General features: G+C 33.7%; 1 protein-coding gene across 1 annotated transcript; it reads right to left on the reverse strand.

Moving 5' to 3' along the window:
* Window positions 1-13,804: 13,804 nt before the first annotated feature.
* LOC126722531 (probable LRR receptor-like serine/threonine-protein kinase At3g47570) lies at window positions 13,805-14,723 on the reverse strand. The gene is made up of 2 exons (XM_050425684.1): window positions 14,390-14,723; window positions 13,805-13,902 (listed from the first exon to the last, which is right to left on the reverse strand). The coding sequence occupies exons 1-2, from the start codon at window positions 14,721-14,723 to the stop codon at window positions 13,805-13,807; spliced, it is 432 nt and encodes a 143-aa protein (XP_050281641.1).
* Between the last annotated feature and the right edge of the window lie 1,499 nt (window positions 14,724-16,222).

Here is a 16,222-nt window from a genome sequence, read left to right on the forward strand (position 1 = left end):
TCATACTCGCAAAATATCAAGATCTTCAAAGCTTAACAATTAGCTCATTTATAAAATGTTTAAGTGTCAAATTTGTTATACTTTCAAATTATAAACAAAAATGAGCTTATGAATTGGATAATATATAGCATCTCATTAATAATAAATTTGGATTGTGAAGAATATAGAAAGTTAGTATTATGACCATGTGATGCATGGCTTAATTAAAAATTATGTTTTATTAAGTTAAATTTATATAACGGTTACTTAATGTTTTATAAAAATTAAGGTCTTAAGTTATTAGGGAAAATTGATCATCATTGATGATTTAGATCATTGACAACGTTTTTCTTTTAAACAATTTAATGTTCTAATTGGGTTAGGTTTCAACTGGTCTAGTATTTTAGAGGCCGTGTTATAGATGACAAAGAGAAAATGCTAAAATTAAATGAAGTAGCCCCTTTAACATAATTTTTTAATATAGTATACCGATCACAACCTTAACATAATTAGAGATCTAACTATGTACCAAAACAGTATCTTTTTGGGCTAGGCTTTGGGGTGTGCACAAAATCGAAAAACCGAAAAAACCAGCTAAAATTGACCAAACTGTGTCCAAAATTTTGGTGAGGTTTGGTTTTAGTTTTCATTTCATACAACTGAAAATTTCAGTTTCGATTTCGGTTCAAAAAATAAAAGTTTGAACCGAACCAAAATTGACCGATATGTATTAAATATTATTATGCACAAAATATTTTGAGAAGAAGGCCACACTTTTCAGTGGTAACACATGCTTGTGACAACACTTGGCCCAGGTTCAAACCCTGATGATAATAAGATTTTAATTTTTTCTCTCCTTATAACACAAAACTACGTCGTTTTATACATTAACTGGAAGAAGAAGAGAAAAAAAAAAAAAAAACCTACTCTCTTCACTTCTCATTTCAACCACCTCATTCTTCTCTGACTTCCATGGCCATGGCTCTCTCTTTTCTCTAACTATGGAGGCTCACGCACTAGCCTCCACAGTCCCTTTCACACACTAGCCTCCATAGTCACTCTAAATCTTCCTTTTGTCCCCAACCTCCACACACCGGCCTCCACATGCCATCCTCCCCATGACACGATCATCTTCCTTCTTTTCTCATGGTGTGATTGTTCTCTTTTCTTTCTCTGCCGCTCTACTTTGTTTAACAAGTCTCTCTCCCTTTGTTGCTCTATTGCGCTTTTTGTTTTTTAATTTTTTTTTATATGTGATTAAAGTTAGGGTTTTGAAAATCTCAATAACCCTCTCTTTGGAAAACCAAACACCAATCGAAACCAACTGAAATTGAAATACTACTGAAACTGATTGATTTCTAGCCATTTCGGTCGATTTCGGTTGAGAATTTCACTAATCGAAATATTTAGTATTGGTTGGCCATACACATACAAAATCGGTCGAACCGAACCAAGCACACCCCTAGCTAGGCTATTGTTATAATAATAAAAGTTATATAGAGTGATTGCCTATATAGCACACCAAATGTGCACAATCAGAGACCAAATCAAAAAAAATAATGTGCACAATCCTTTTCGTCGGAAATGGTTAAAGTGGGCCCATGTTAACCATCCGCAATTATGGCAGTGGACTCTAAGCCTCTAGCCATAAAAAGAAGTATTTAAACCAATTGAGATCAGGTTCTGTACAAATTATTCTCATTCAATTCAATCGGTTTTATTAAAAAAAAAAAAATAGTTGATTACTTTTAAGATTAATTATTATTAGAAAGTAGTGTGAAATTGATCTCACTTATTGAAACTTGAAAGTTGAAACACAAAGGTCACACTTTTTTTTTTTTTTGGATAATCACAAAGGTGTGTCCATGGCCAAGACCAATGCCAAGACCAGTGTTTCTTCTCAAATCAGAAACACTGGTCTAATATTTTAGAGGCCGTGTTATTGATGATGAAGAGAAAATACTAAAGTTACATGAACTCATCCCTTTGGCATAATTTTTTAATATAGTATACTGATCACAACCTTAACATAATTAGAGATCTAATCATGTACCAATATAGTATCTGTCTCGACTAGGCTGTTGTCATAATAATAAAGGTTAAGGAGAGTGATTGCCTATCCATGATCAAATCAAAAAAAAAAAAATAAATAATAATGTGCACAACACTTTTCATCGGATATGGATCTTAAATTAGGCCCACGTTAACAATTCGCAATTGTGGTAGTGGACTCTGGGCCTCTGGCCATAAAAGGAAATATTGAAACTGATTAAGATCAGGTTCTTTACAAATTATTCTCATTCAATTCGTAAAGAACCTTTCCTCTCAAAAAAAAAAAAAAAAAATCAATCAGTTTTATTAAAAAAAAAGAAATAATAGTTGATTACTTTTAAGTGTTAAATATATTATTAGCAACGCGATGTATTATACCATGTTGTGTATGCTAGAGTGGATGCGGAAGAGGAAGCATAGAATAGGAACACTGAGAACACGAGGATTACGTGGTTCAGCCTTGACGGCCTACATCCACGGAGGAATCCCTTAAGAGCTACATCTTTATTATATGAGAGTGTAGTACAATAACCTCCTATGTTACAATGAACCCTATCATAAGCATATATAGGCGACTAAACCCTAGACTACTAGTACAAGTAGGACTGGGCTTGGGCCTATTATATTGGGCTAATATATGTTTAATATATATCTCTAACACCCTCCCTCAAACTCAAGGCGGAAGCTCGATGAAGGCTTGAGGTTGGATAAGCATTAGAAGATCACTTGGAGATGCCTTGAAGAATGCCTTTAAAGAAACCACAATGAAGAATGTGCCAATTGACCAATTTCAGAGTCTCAAATGCAGAAACAGAGCCCAAAATCGGAATCTATACGAAAAACTGAGCAAGATAGGTCCTTTTGGAAATTTTGACTTTTGGTCAAAGGTCAACGCAAAAAGTTAAAGTCAATTGGTCCAGAGTCAAAGTCAATAGTCAAAGTGCTCATGGGTCAGATTCGGATGGTCCGGGTCAACGATCAACTAGGTGACGTGGTGCTGACGAGATGACACTGCTGATGTGGCTGATGACGTGGACTGGGGCGTGCGTGGCATGCTGACGTGGATAGGTGACGTCATCCGGTGACGTCACACGTCATTAGCAGCAACTCTTCGGCGCGTGTTCTATTCTTCTGGCGCGTGTCTGGAACTTCCGAAGGCCCGTGGAAGCGCGTGCGAGGGAGATTGATGCTCGGACTTCGGTGGTTTGGCAGATCGGCGAGCTACGAGGCCGTCATGGCGGCGCGTGTAACCATAGGAGGATCTGACCCTGTGAAATCGGCGGCGGCGCGTGGAGAAGTCTCTAGAAACTGCGCTAGCGCGTGGTGGCACGTGCAGAGTTCAATGGAAACCGGACTTCTAGGTTTTTCTCACGGGAGGCTGTGGGGAACGTCTGTGTGGTTGGTTTCATTAGGCGAATCTTGGATTTGCACAGATCTAAGATTGATGTCATGGGTTTGCTTGAGTTTATTGGATTTTGACACAGCACAGAGCCATGGTGGCTGCGAGATGCCGTGGAGTCTAGATCCAGCAGAGAAATATGTGTGACTTCAGATGGTGGTATGCACGTGTGAATCTTCTTTGCTGTGTAAAGATGTTTGTTTGATGCCAAGAACTAAGTTTGGCTCTAATACCATGTTAAATATTAGCATTGCGATGTGTTATACAATGTTGTGTATGCTTGAATGGACGCGGAAGAGGAAGCATATAATAGGAACACTAAGAGCACGAGGGTTACGTGGTTCAGCCTTGACGGCCTACATCCACGGAGGAATCCCTTAAGGGCTACATCTTTATTGTGTATAAGAGTGTAGTACAATAACCTATGTTACAATGAACTCTAACATGAGTATATATAGGCGATTAAGCCCTAAACTAATAGACTTCTAATACAAGTAGGAGACTTGACTTGCACACAAAATAGAATTAGGCTTGGGCCTATTACATTGGGCTAATATGAATAATATATATCTATAACACTCTCCCTCAAACTCAAGGCGGAAGCTCGATGAAGGCTTGAGGTTGGATAAGCATTAGAAGATCACTTGGAGATGCCTTGAAGAATACCTTTGAAGAAACCACAATGAAGAATGTGCCAATTGACCAATTTTGGAGCTTCAAATGAAGAAACGGAGTCCAAAATTGGAATTTACGCAAAAAACTGAGTAAGATAGGCCCTTTTGGAAATTTTGACTTTTGGTCAAAGGTCAATGCAAAAAGTCAAAGTCAATTGATCCAGGGTCAAAGTCAACAGTCAAAGTGCTCACGGGTTAGATCCGGGTGGTCCGGGTCGGGTCGATCCGGGTCAACGGTCAGCTAGGTGATGTGGTGCTGATGAGACGACACTACTGACGTGGCTGATGACGTGTCGCTGACGTGGACTAGGGCTGATGTGCTGACGTGGCTGATGATGTGTCACTGACGTGGACTAGGGCTGATGTGGAGGTGCTTGCATGTGAGAATCTTCTTTGCTTGCTAGAGATGTTTGTTTGATGCCAAGAACGAAGTTTGGCTCTGATACCATGATAAATATAAATATTAGCAACGCGATGTATTATACCATGTTGTGTATGCTAGAGTGGATGCGGAAGAGGAAGTATAGAATAGAAACACTGAGAACACGAGGGTTACGTGGTTCAGCCTTGACGGCCTACATCCACGGAGGAATCCCTTAAGGGCTACATCTTTATTATATGAGAGTGTAGTACAATAACCTCCTATGTTACAATGAACCCTAACATGAGTATATATAGGTGACTAAACCCTAGACTACTAGTACAAGTAGGACTGGGCTTGGGCCTATTTTATTGGGCTAATATATGTTTAATATATATCTCTAACATTAAGATTAATTATTGTTAGAGAGTAGAGTGAAATTGATCTCACTTATTGAAACTTGAAAGTTGAAACACAAAGGTCACACTTTTTTTTTTTTTTTGTTGATAATCACAAAGGTGTGTCCATGGCCAATACCAATGTCTAAGGTGATTTACCATTCTTGGGCCTCACAATATATGTGGCGCTCTGTATGATCTGTCTTCTTGAGGCAATTATATTGGCACCACAGATTTCCTAGTTGTTAGATTTTATGAGAGAGAGAGAGAGAGAGAGAGAGAGAGGATGCAAGAATTACATGGTTCCGCTTGGCGGCCTACGTCCATAGAGAAAGCCCTTAACAACTACATCTTCATTATAATCTATATTCTTATATTACAATGAACCTCAAACAGGGTATATATGGTGATTAAGAGCTAGAATTAGGCATAGATATACCAAGTAATATAATTGGGTATCTTGAACCAATACACATAAACCTAATATCTCTAACATTGACCATCTGGCTTGACAAGTATTGGAACCTGGTTTGGTCCTTGATATGCATTTAGGGCCTTAGGCACATATTTTTTGTCAAAATGATCAAGGTACTGGGCCTTTACCTTGGCATTCATAAGGAGGACCAACATGAATTCCACTTGTAAGCAATAATTCTATGTGATATGGAATGTATAAGAAGGAAACAGAGCAAGACTCAGCAACAAGAAGCTCTCCCCTATTGATCCATTGATTCTATTTGGGTAGGCATCAAATTATCGAGTAGGAAATTTGATGCATGTTCTTTTGCTTTTTGCGTTAAGACTTGGTAAGCTCACTGTGTAGCCCAGACCCCATTAGGCTCTATTTTGTAACGGGACAGGTCGGCCTCAATCTGTTTGTTGGGCCGTCAGCATGGTCTGAAGCCTCCTCTTATTTTTTTCTGCTCTTTTATAAATAAATTTTAATATTCAACCAAATCTAAAATCTATAAGGTAATTTTTTTTCATGCAAAAATGTTTCCTTCATATACTAGCTCTAAAATTTCTTCAACATGTAAATTGTATTTGTAAAGCCTGTAGATCTTTATTGTGAGTAGTATTGGCTACAAAAATCTTATTCAGTGGTACATTAAAGACAACGATAATTAAAGAAAAAAAATTTACATACCTGATGGCTATAAGGAAGCTACAGGATTGATTATTTGCTTCTTTGTTATAAATTATAATATAAACTCGCCCTATCATGACATTCGGGTTTAATTACACATTCGTTACACACTTAATGACAGCATGCCTATCTATAAATTATCAGTCTACACACACATATATATTCCAGAACCAAATAAGAGATTACGTTCTCAGTGACAATCCTGGCCACTAATCTATTCCTTCACCTGTTTTTTTCTTAATTTCTTTTTATTTAACAGAAAAAATAAACAAGGGAATGAAAAAAAAAATCAATCGTGTAATAGAATATGTAGAAAATTTGTATATGGGTTCGCGATTTAATTGAAATTGAAACAGTAGTACCAAGATTCTTCAAATTTTACAAAAGAAGAAGGGAATATGAATTTACATATATATATATATATATATATATATGTTGCATAATATTTACACAAGAGTATGCTTATTAAAAAATATTTACACTGAATACAGATGAGAGGATTTCACTTTAAATCATTTCAACAACACAAATCCAATTGATTCCTCCCAGTTTCCACCAAAGCTGGTGAAGTAGAAGGTGAGGAATATTTAGAAACAGCCAAGACCATGGACTCATATCCATAAAATGCCAAAGAGCATAATAATATTTGTCTATTAGCTGAGCAGCACGCAAATTTGGGAAATGTAGCATGTTCAGAGACTCTTAATTTTTTTTTTTCTTTTTTTTTTTGAAAAAAAAATTATAAACTATTTGTATTTTTTATATTGTATCACTATTTTTTCTTTGTATTTCTATATACAAAATGACATTGAATTATACACAAATTCTAGTTTTTTTTTTTTTTTTTAGAATCCAAATTCTAAGTATAAAATAGTGTTTTAATTTTGAAAATAGGTTTCTCAATTTTTTTTTTTTTTTTTGAAAACTTGCAAGTTACAACTTGCTTGGAAGAAGGGAATGGAAAGGAATGGAAAAAATAATTTTAAAATATTCTTTTCTTACATTGTTTTGGAGTTTTAAAGTCTTGTTTGAAAGTTTAAGTGAGAGAAAATAGAATGGGTAAAAGAGGGAAAACTCATTCTTCTCTATTCCCTCAAAATCTCAAATCTTCATTCCCCTTAGAATTAGGAAAACTTGGAGGGAATGAAACTAGATTTAATAAATTTTTTTACTAAAACTCTCAAAATACTCCTATATATTTGACCTTTTATTTTAAAATAAGACTCTAATAGTAATATTGTCATAAAATGATATCATTCGTTTAACTCTATGTTACTCCTAAATAAGGTTACTTACTTTCCATTCCTTTATTTTAAAACATTCAAACAAGATTATTTAATTTTATTTCCATTTTTTCTCTTCCATTCATTTTCTTTAATTAAATACATTTCACTCCATTCCTTTATAATTATTCAATTCCATTCCTTTATGAACCCCTAAATGAAGGCTTAAACTTAAAGAGAGAATCCTTTCATAATTATAAACTTGTGTAAACTAAAGACATACAAACAAACATGTAACCAAGAAAACATAAAAAAGAATGAGTATTAAAAAAATTACCTCTGCCAATGCGTTAGAGAGAAAGAGAGGGAGGGGGAGGGGAAATTTATTTAAGTGTTTTTTTTTTTTTTTTTTTTTTTTTTTTTTTTTTTTTTTTATAATAGAAAATGGAACTCTTATTAATTCAAACAAAATAAAATTACATCATTTGAGAAAGTATGTTTTAAGAAATAGGGGTTCTTCTCAATCCAAATAATATAGTGCTCACCACTTCAGGCATGTTTTGCTAACAAGTAGGCTAGTTGGTCACCATTCCTCCTTGTGTGTGATGCTTGAAAAGTGCGGAGCTCGTGTGACAGTCATGTACTGTAACCCCAATCCCAACCTAATGTTGTGACGTAAAAATTAGTTGTCAAATTTTTTTTAATGGTGGGCCAGGATGGGTGCAATAGCAAATTCACAAATCTGCCAAACCCGACTTGACCTACCTATATTTAATATATAATCAAAAAATATATTAAATAATTTTATTATTGACTTTTTTGTTTATAAATTGAGTTGGGATAGAACTACATAATATCTTACTAACTTTGAAACACTAACAAAATGGTTTGTGTTGGTTTAGTGCTATGCTCAAGTTTATTAAGTTATAAATTTGCTTTTATTTGTATCAGTATTGTTCTAACGCTCAATTAAAAAAAATAATTGTCCACACCATGGGTCTAGCCCACCTTCGGTGAGTTGAGTTGGGTTGGGTTGGGTTAGGTTGAATTTTTTTTCAACTCAACCACGGTGGGTTGGGTTGTAAAACCTCCTTAACCTGATCCATGCACACTCCTGGTGACAATTGGCAATAAGATCTGGTAAACCTTGTTGGAGCTTGCGAATTGGGCCAAGTGTTTGTTTTCCCATTTCCATTTCTGCAACGAGTTCAAAATTTGATATTCCTTTGGTAACCCATTATCGATCGACGTTCAAATGTTCTACAATGTGGCCCATAACAGTTGAGCATTTTTAGCACTTCTTGTATTTCAGAATTCAAAGTCAAAGTATTTGATTTCCCTTTTCTAATTATTTATTATTGTGGCTAGTTGAAGAAGCGTTTGAAGGAAGTGGAAGAGAGGTATGGAGAAGGAGAAGGAGAAGAATTAAAATAAAGGAAGAAAGTTATAGGAAATATAATTATTCCAACCGAAATTTCTGTAGCGCTATAACCTGATGTAGTGCTTCTATGTAAAAATTTTTTGGAGAATATTGTACATATATTATAGCATACTAGTCGTAGATCTGCATAGTATGCAGGAAAATTTGACATCATATTCCTTTTTACTAAGTAAAGAATAAAGTGAATACAACCTAATCCAGAACACTAGAAGGACTTGGAGAATATACTGATTTTTTTTTTTCCTAAAAAAATGAAATGCATTCCATGAGGAAAGGACAAATGTAAGGATCTAATATTGTTTTCCATAATAGAAGCTATAGACCAGAGAGGAGAGATACTCTAGTCACATTGTAAACCATTTTAAAAAATAAAAATACAACAAAAATTGTTTGAATGTGGAAAAAACTGCATTCTATACTTTTGCAAACCAGTCACAATTTCATTTAGCATAAATACTTTTTAGTAAAGTTTTAGCATAGTAGCAAACACAATTTTTAAGAAAAATTCGATCTGCCATATAATACAATTTCCGTTTTCAAATTCAACCAGTTTAAGTGTTATAATCCAAATTTGAGCTCATAATTATTTAAAACAAACTATACTTCACAATCAAACAATGAAAAATTCATTTATCTCCCCCATTTTCCATCCCCACTCTTTTCATCCCAACCAAACATATGCTTAAGGCCTACAAATAGAGGCCCATGCATTGAACAAAGTTCCTTACATACGGGCTTTGGGAATTCAAGGAGAATACATTGCATATATAGGTGTAGCTGCTTCCAGTCAGTTTAGTCTGTAGGTATCAAATATGTTCTAGCAGCCTGGATTGAACAATAATTATTTTCTTCCACCCATTCCTTACATGTTGGATTTTCTCTACAACCGTAGGGCTTGCCCACTACTCTAGCCCTTGGAATGTCTCTGGGATCATATGGGCTATCAATGGGAAACTAGGCCCTTGGGCGAAAGAGATATGTTTCCCTATGGCTCAATAGAGCCAGTGCCCATTTGGGATATCGGGCTTCTTAAAGAGATGTATTACACAATTGGAACCGATACCAAATTTTTTATTTATTATCAATCTCTAATTTGGGGTTAGATGAACCGTGGTTGGATTAAATGGATCACAAACACAATGTTACACTGGACCAGAAAAGGAAGGACAATATACGTTGAAAAAAAAAGCGAAAGAAAGTGAAGAAAAGAAAAAAAAAAATTGTTTGTTAAGTGTGATATAGCACCATTAACATGTGTGTTACTTGGATTATTGGTGATATTCTTTTTCTTTTTTCCATTTTTGTTTGTGGTTTTGTTTCACTTTTGTACCTTTAATGGAGTTCATCTAAATTTATGTACTTTCTTTAAAAAAAATCTAAATTTATTTAGAACACTTTTTTTTTTTGATAATTTGATAGTTACAAAAAATAGCGGGATGGTTTGAACACTTTGAATCATAGTTCTTCTAATAAAAGAGAAGCGATAATACTAGTGAAATACAAGACTCTTAACAATTTATGTATACCTTTTTAGTTAGGGTCTTTATTATAAGTAGGTTTATTTTCTTTGTGCTGCATGTTGGCTGTTAGTTGTTGCAAATACACGGGTGGGAAAATACTTCATGGTAAAAATGATAGTAGGTTATTATTGGTCCACTTCTACCCATTTCGGTCTATTTGGTCCACATCAGTCCAATCAGTCCAATTCAGTCTATTTTAGTCCACTTCAATCAATTTTGGTCTACGTTGGTCCATTAGGTCCACTACAGCTCACTTTGGTCCAATTATATCACTTTCTTAGTGTAATGTTTGCAACTCCAATTACATCATTTTAAAAGGGTTTTGGACTAACATTTATTGAATCTCATTTCTTATTTTCATTTTTTACATTAAAAAATATATCACGCCAAATTTCTTCATGTATCATGTGAGTCTGTGATTAGTTAGTTACACTAATTCCTCAATAGTAATTCCTCTAAAATTTTCCAAGAGAATGGTTCAATCTATACCAAGTTTACAAACAACATATGACGTGAAAGTGGAATGGGGTTTAAAATCTTAGTAGTTTAATAAGAGTAGGATGACCAGCAATTGAGAGCATTATGTTCAAGCAAACAATTCTTAATATCCTATTAAAATAAAAATTAAAAAAAATCCTAATATATGATCTAGGAACAACTATAAGACCTCATATTCTATTTTTATTAGCACAAAATAAAATAATGTGAAACTTGGAAATCTGATGGGAGCATTTTCGCTCCCACTGTTTCTGCCATTTTTTTTTATATGAAAAATGAGTTGGATGAAAAAAAAAAAAAAAAAAAAAAAAAAGGAAAAAGGAAAAAGGAAAAATGTAGTTATAAGATTAGGTCCGATCGCAAATGAGTCTAGTCAAACCAAACAAGCTTTGTCCTCAACACATTGACTACTGGTTAGATTAATAATCCATGATGAGCCCAGTTCTAAACTGGCATTTGTTTCCAAAAAAAAAAAAAAAAAGGGTTCTAAACTGGCATTTGGTCAAAAGTGATTGGGCCAAACCGAGTTGAGCAAGCAACTACGTAAACCATATACCTGGACCCAGATAAGACCAATCGGTTCATTTCAAAATCCCAATTCTCATGAACCTAATATTAAAGAAAATGACACAAAAGCTCAAGTGCACATAAAAAAAATAAAAAATAAATAAAAAAAGGAGAAAATTTCCATCAAAGTTTATTTACATTTTGAATGGATAAAATTTATTAAATTTATTTTGAAATGCTTTTTGAATGACTGAAATTCACCAAAATGAATTTGAATAATCGAAATTCTCCAAAATTATTTGGAATTACACCTTCAATAAATAAAATTCATGAAAATTCAATTTCACTTACACCTGAGTTATTAAACGACACAAAGTTATTCTAAATTACATTTTTTTTAATTGGTTAAAATTCACCAAAATTAATTTGAATTGATTTTGAATGGTTGAAATTCACAAAATAACTTAAAATTACATCTTCAATTATTGAAATTAAATTCACCATATTAATTGAATTACACCTTAAATTGTTAAGATTAACCAAAATTAAATTTTTTTTGACACATTACTCTGTCAACATTCATGAAATTAATTTTGAATTATACAATAAGTTGTTCAAATTTTTAAAATTCCCTAGGATTAGACCATTGCCAATTAGAATCCACAACACATACCCATGCGTCATAGCCCATTTTTAAGTGTTGAAGGGAGAATCATCCTTTGGATCAGAATAAGATTACTCTTTTAGGGACCTCCATCAAGATTAGATGGATTTGGAAGTATGAAAAGAAAAACCCCAAATATAATTCAAAGGGGGACACAATAAGAGGATAATATCACAGCAAGCAAGCGACAATATCGAATGAATATAGAAAACACAAAAAAGCCGCACATAGCTTATAGCTTACATCAAGGAAAAGGCAATAGTGTTTGTTTGTTCTTTTAGACCTCTATAAACTAGATTTGTTTAACCTAATAAATTAACCAAGTAGTTACTTAGGTTTATTATTCAGATCTAGGTTAAACACAAACAATCATATCACTAAGTGCAAAAAAGTAAAGAAGACAAGAGATATGATTACCTAGGAAAACCAATGAAACCAACAGTTTCAAGGTAAAATACTTGGGGAGGATTTAACCTAATCTATCCTTAAGGTAAACAAATTCACTATGATAGAATGGAAGTTTACAATAGATTTTCTCCCTAAAATCTTAAGCTACCTCTTGTAGTACTTACTCACACGACCACATGCAGCTCCGACTCTATGGACTCTTCTATCTGAATTTGCTTAACACAAACACCCATGTTTGTGACTTTGAGATCCCACCCAAAGGGTTAGACCATCAACAGTAATTGATCTTGTATGCAGCAACTTCTACAACATTAGATCTTAAATTTCTTCAAAGAATATTACTAGTAGGAGATTTTAGAGAGCTTTGGGTACAAAAACCCTAGATCTACAATTGGAGGCACAATATGCACTCTCCTCTCTCTAAAAAACCCTCCTAGGGTTAGCTTATAATGTCCTTTAATTACCGTAAAAAACGGATCGCGATTTGGGCTTGAAACGGTCAAGTTATGGGCATTTTACGTTTGCTGATTTTTTCTAATTTGCGACTTTTGACTGATCGAATAGCAATTGAGAGCAATTGAGAGAACTAGATTGCATCTTAATTTTTTCATCTTAAACTTGAGTTTTTGTCTTGGACTTGAAAATACACCATTCTAACTCAATGAGACTTACTTTTTGTCTTGGTTTGCCAACACTACATACTCAAATCCTAACAACATAATGCCCATATACAATAAAATGCCCAAATACATCACAAAACCCAATCTAAGACTTCTAACCCAAGAGTTGCAAGAAAAGGCAGAAGGTCTTGATCGGAATGTACCTGTCTTTCCTAAAACACTTAAAAAAGCATATCAATGCATGTATGGAAATAAAGACAGATAAACAATAATTAACAAATATGCAATAACAACAAATAAAAAATATGTAAATTAACTCTCTACCCCTAAGTTAGATACATAAAAAAAAAAATAATAATAAAAAAAAAAAAACTTTTATTTTCTCACCTTTTCAAAAACAATTTCATCTCCCCCTAAATAAAAACAGTTAAAAACATTTTCCAAACATGTTCCAAATTTCATTTATTTCTCCCCCTTTTTGTTACTTATTGACAAAGACAACCCAATTAGAAGGTACACAGTAAACATACATAATAGAAGGCAAGAGAAAATATAGTTGAGGTTGCATGGAAAAATCCATGTTTCTATGCAAAAATTTAGTCTTCATATATCAGCCCTAAAATTTCTCAAGATTGTAATTCAATAGGGTCTATATTATGAATAGTTGTTTACCTATAAATTTCTCAAAAAAAAAAAAAAAAAAGAACAAGAAAAAGAAAAAAGCTTTAGCTATAAAATCTTCAATAGTACATTAAAACACAAAGTTTATTAATGATGAAAATTTAACATACTTGATACAGAAGAAAACAAAAATACATGACTACAACAGGGAAGCAATAAGATTGATTATAATTTTCTCCAATCTTATATGTCATAAGCAGAAAATCATGATGACAACCATGTGAATAAGCCATCATCCTTGTGCACCTGTAGTGAAGGAAGATAATTTCAATATTGTAAATAATAAGCTTTGGACTTCAGAAGATGGCTCTATACTAAATGACGTTTTCCCTAAAATAAAAAGAATTCAAAAGATAGCAATTATCAATAACTTATTTTGTAAGTTAAAATTTTAATCATGTTTTAATTAATAGTTATCTCAAATACACTCATGAAACTAGGATCAGCACACCGCCGTAAAGTGCTAGCTAGAAAAGCTCATGTCAACACTTGGGATGTTATGTGTAAGTAGTGACGCTTAATTTCCCTAAAGCAGTCCTAGTTCAAGCAGTCCTGGTTTGGCTAGATATATGTCATGTGAACATTTTTTTTGTGTCAGATGGAGGAGAAGATACATAACCTATTGGTATTAAAGGAGAACTTTCAATGGCATTTAATAAGAAAAAGATTTAAGATAAATAGAAATTAGTTATATAAAATTCGTTCTTCTGGCTACACTACATCCATGTTAAAATTGTCCCTTTAAGGCTTTACAATATAATAGAATATTATGGGAAAAGGAAAACAATTAAATATAAGAAATGACAATGATATTTACCTGGAGGAGTATAACCAATTGTTCCTCTTATCCCAATGGAGATTGATTGGTTATGAGAAGAAACTTGGATAGCACCAGAAAGAACTCTTGCTAGGCCAAAATCACCTACATATCCAATCAGTTTAACATCAAGAAGAATATTACTAGGCTTGAGGTCGCAATGAACAATTGGAGTTTGGCAATGATGATGAAGATAATCCAATGCATTAGAAACATCAATGGCAATATTCAATCTTTGAAGAAGACTCAAACTCCTTGGTTCCTCAAGAGTTTCATTTATTCTTGGAGTTGGATGTAGCCACTCATCTAGGTTGCCATTTTCCATGAACTCCATTACCACAGCCTTAAATTATGACCTTGATAGTCAGTGCTAGAACATGATGTGAGCACCTTTACAAGATTTCAACGTCTAATATTTTGTAGAGCCTCACACTCTACTTTGAAACTGTTGGAAGCTCCATGACGCAAAAGGTCAAGCACCTTGATTGCAATTGTACATCTACCTTCATCAAGAATTCCTTTATACACGGACCCAAAACTACCCACACCTATTAAATTGGTAGAAGAGAACCCATTGGTTGCATTTAGGAGACTTTGGTAAGATAAATTCAAAAGCAAATTTCCAGCGTCACTTGGGGCATTTTCTTTTCTTTTCTTTCTTAAATGAAAATGATGTCGAAGTAACAGAATCACAAAAACTCCAATAAGTCCAAAAAAGATAGAGATCATTAACTTCAATGTAAGGTTCAACTACCTCTTCTTAGGTTTTTCAAAATTGCATTTAGAAAGCTCAAACTTATGTGTACCCCCACAAAGCTTTCCATTTCCCTTAATAAACGTTGCACTGGTATTCTTGAAAACTCCCTCCGTTGGTACCTCACCCTCAAAATGGTTGTTAGATAGATCTAAATATTGCAAAAAGACAAAGTGGTCCAAAATTTTTGGAATTTGGCCTGACAAATTATTGTTGGAAAAATCTAGATATTGAAGACCTTTTAATGATTCCAAAGATGGAGGGATGATCCCTTGAAAGTGGTTTCTTCCCATGAGTAGATATTCCAGTTTTATACAACTTCCAAGACTTGTTGGAATTTTCCTAACCAACATGTTTTTGGAAATATCTAATATTTCTAGATTTTCAAATTTTCCAGCTTCCATGGAAAGTACACCAGTAAATTGATTGGTCGACAAATTTATAAAAAAAAAATGTTGAGAATGAGAGACCAATGATTGGTGGTGATAGCGAACCACTAAGCCTGTTAATTATTAACAAGATCCAAATAAATCAAATTTTGACACTTTCTTAGACTTAAAGGGATGTTACCTTGGAGATCATTCTTGTATAAATTCAATTTTATCAAGAGAGTTAAATTTCCAATAGATTATGGAATGCTTCCATACAAATTGTTTGTATTTAATATCAAAATTTTTAACTTCTGAAGTTTTCCAATTTCAGAGGGAATATTACTTGATAATTTGTCCTGCTCAGTGTTGAGTCTCTCCAAGTTGATCAAATTTCCTATCTCTATCAGAATTTTTTTAGATATTTTATTATGACCTAGAATTAATGAGTTTAGAGTAGTCGAGAAATTGCCAATGCACTAGGGCAACTCTCCCCCAAACTTATTCACATCTATATGTAGCTTGGTCAGATTGGTGGCATTTGTCAGAGAACATAGAAAACTCAAGTCATTAGCCCCTCCATTTCCAAGGTTGTTATGGTCAATTAAAAAAAAAATGCCATTTTGTACAGCTTCTCTAAAGATGGAACTTTTCCACTAAATTTGTTACCATCCAATGCAAGTGCATTTAGATTTGAGGCATTAGATATTG

The sequence above is a fragment of the Quercus robur genome, chromosome 4 (genome assembly GCF_932294415.1).
Source record: "Quercus robur chromosome 4, dhQueRobu3.1, whole genome shotgun sequence".
Lineage (NCBI taxonomy): Eukaryota > Viridiplantae > Streptophyta > Magnoliopsida > Fagales > Fagaceae > Quercus > Quercus robur.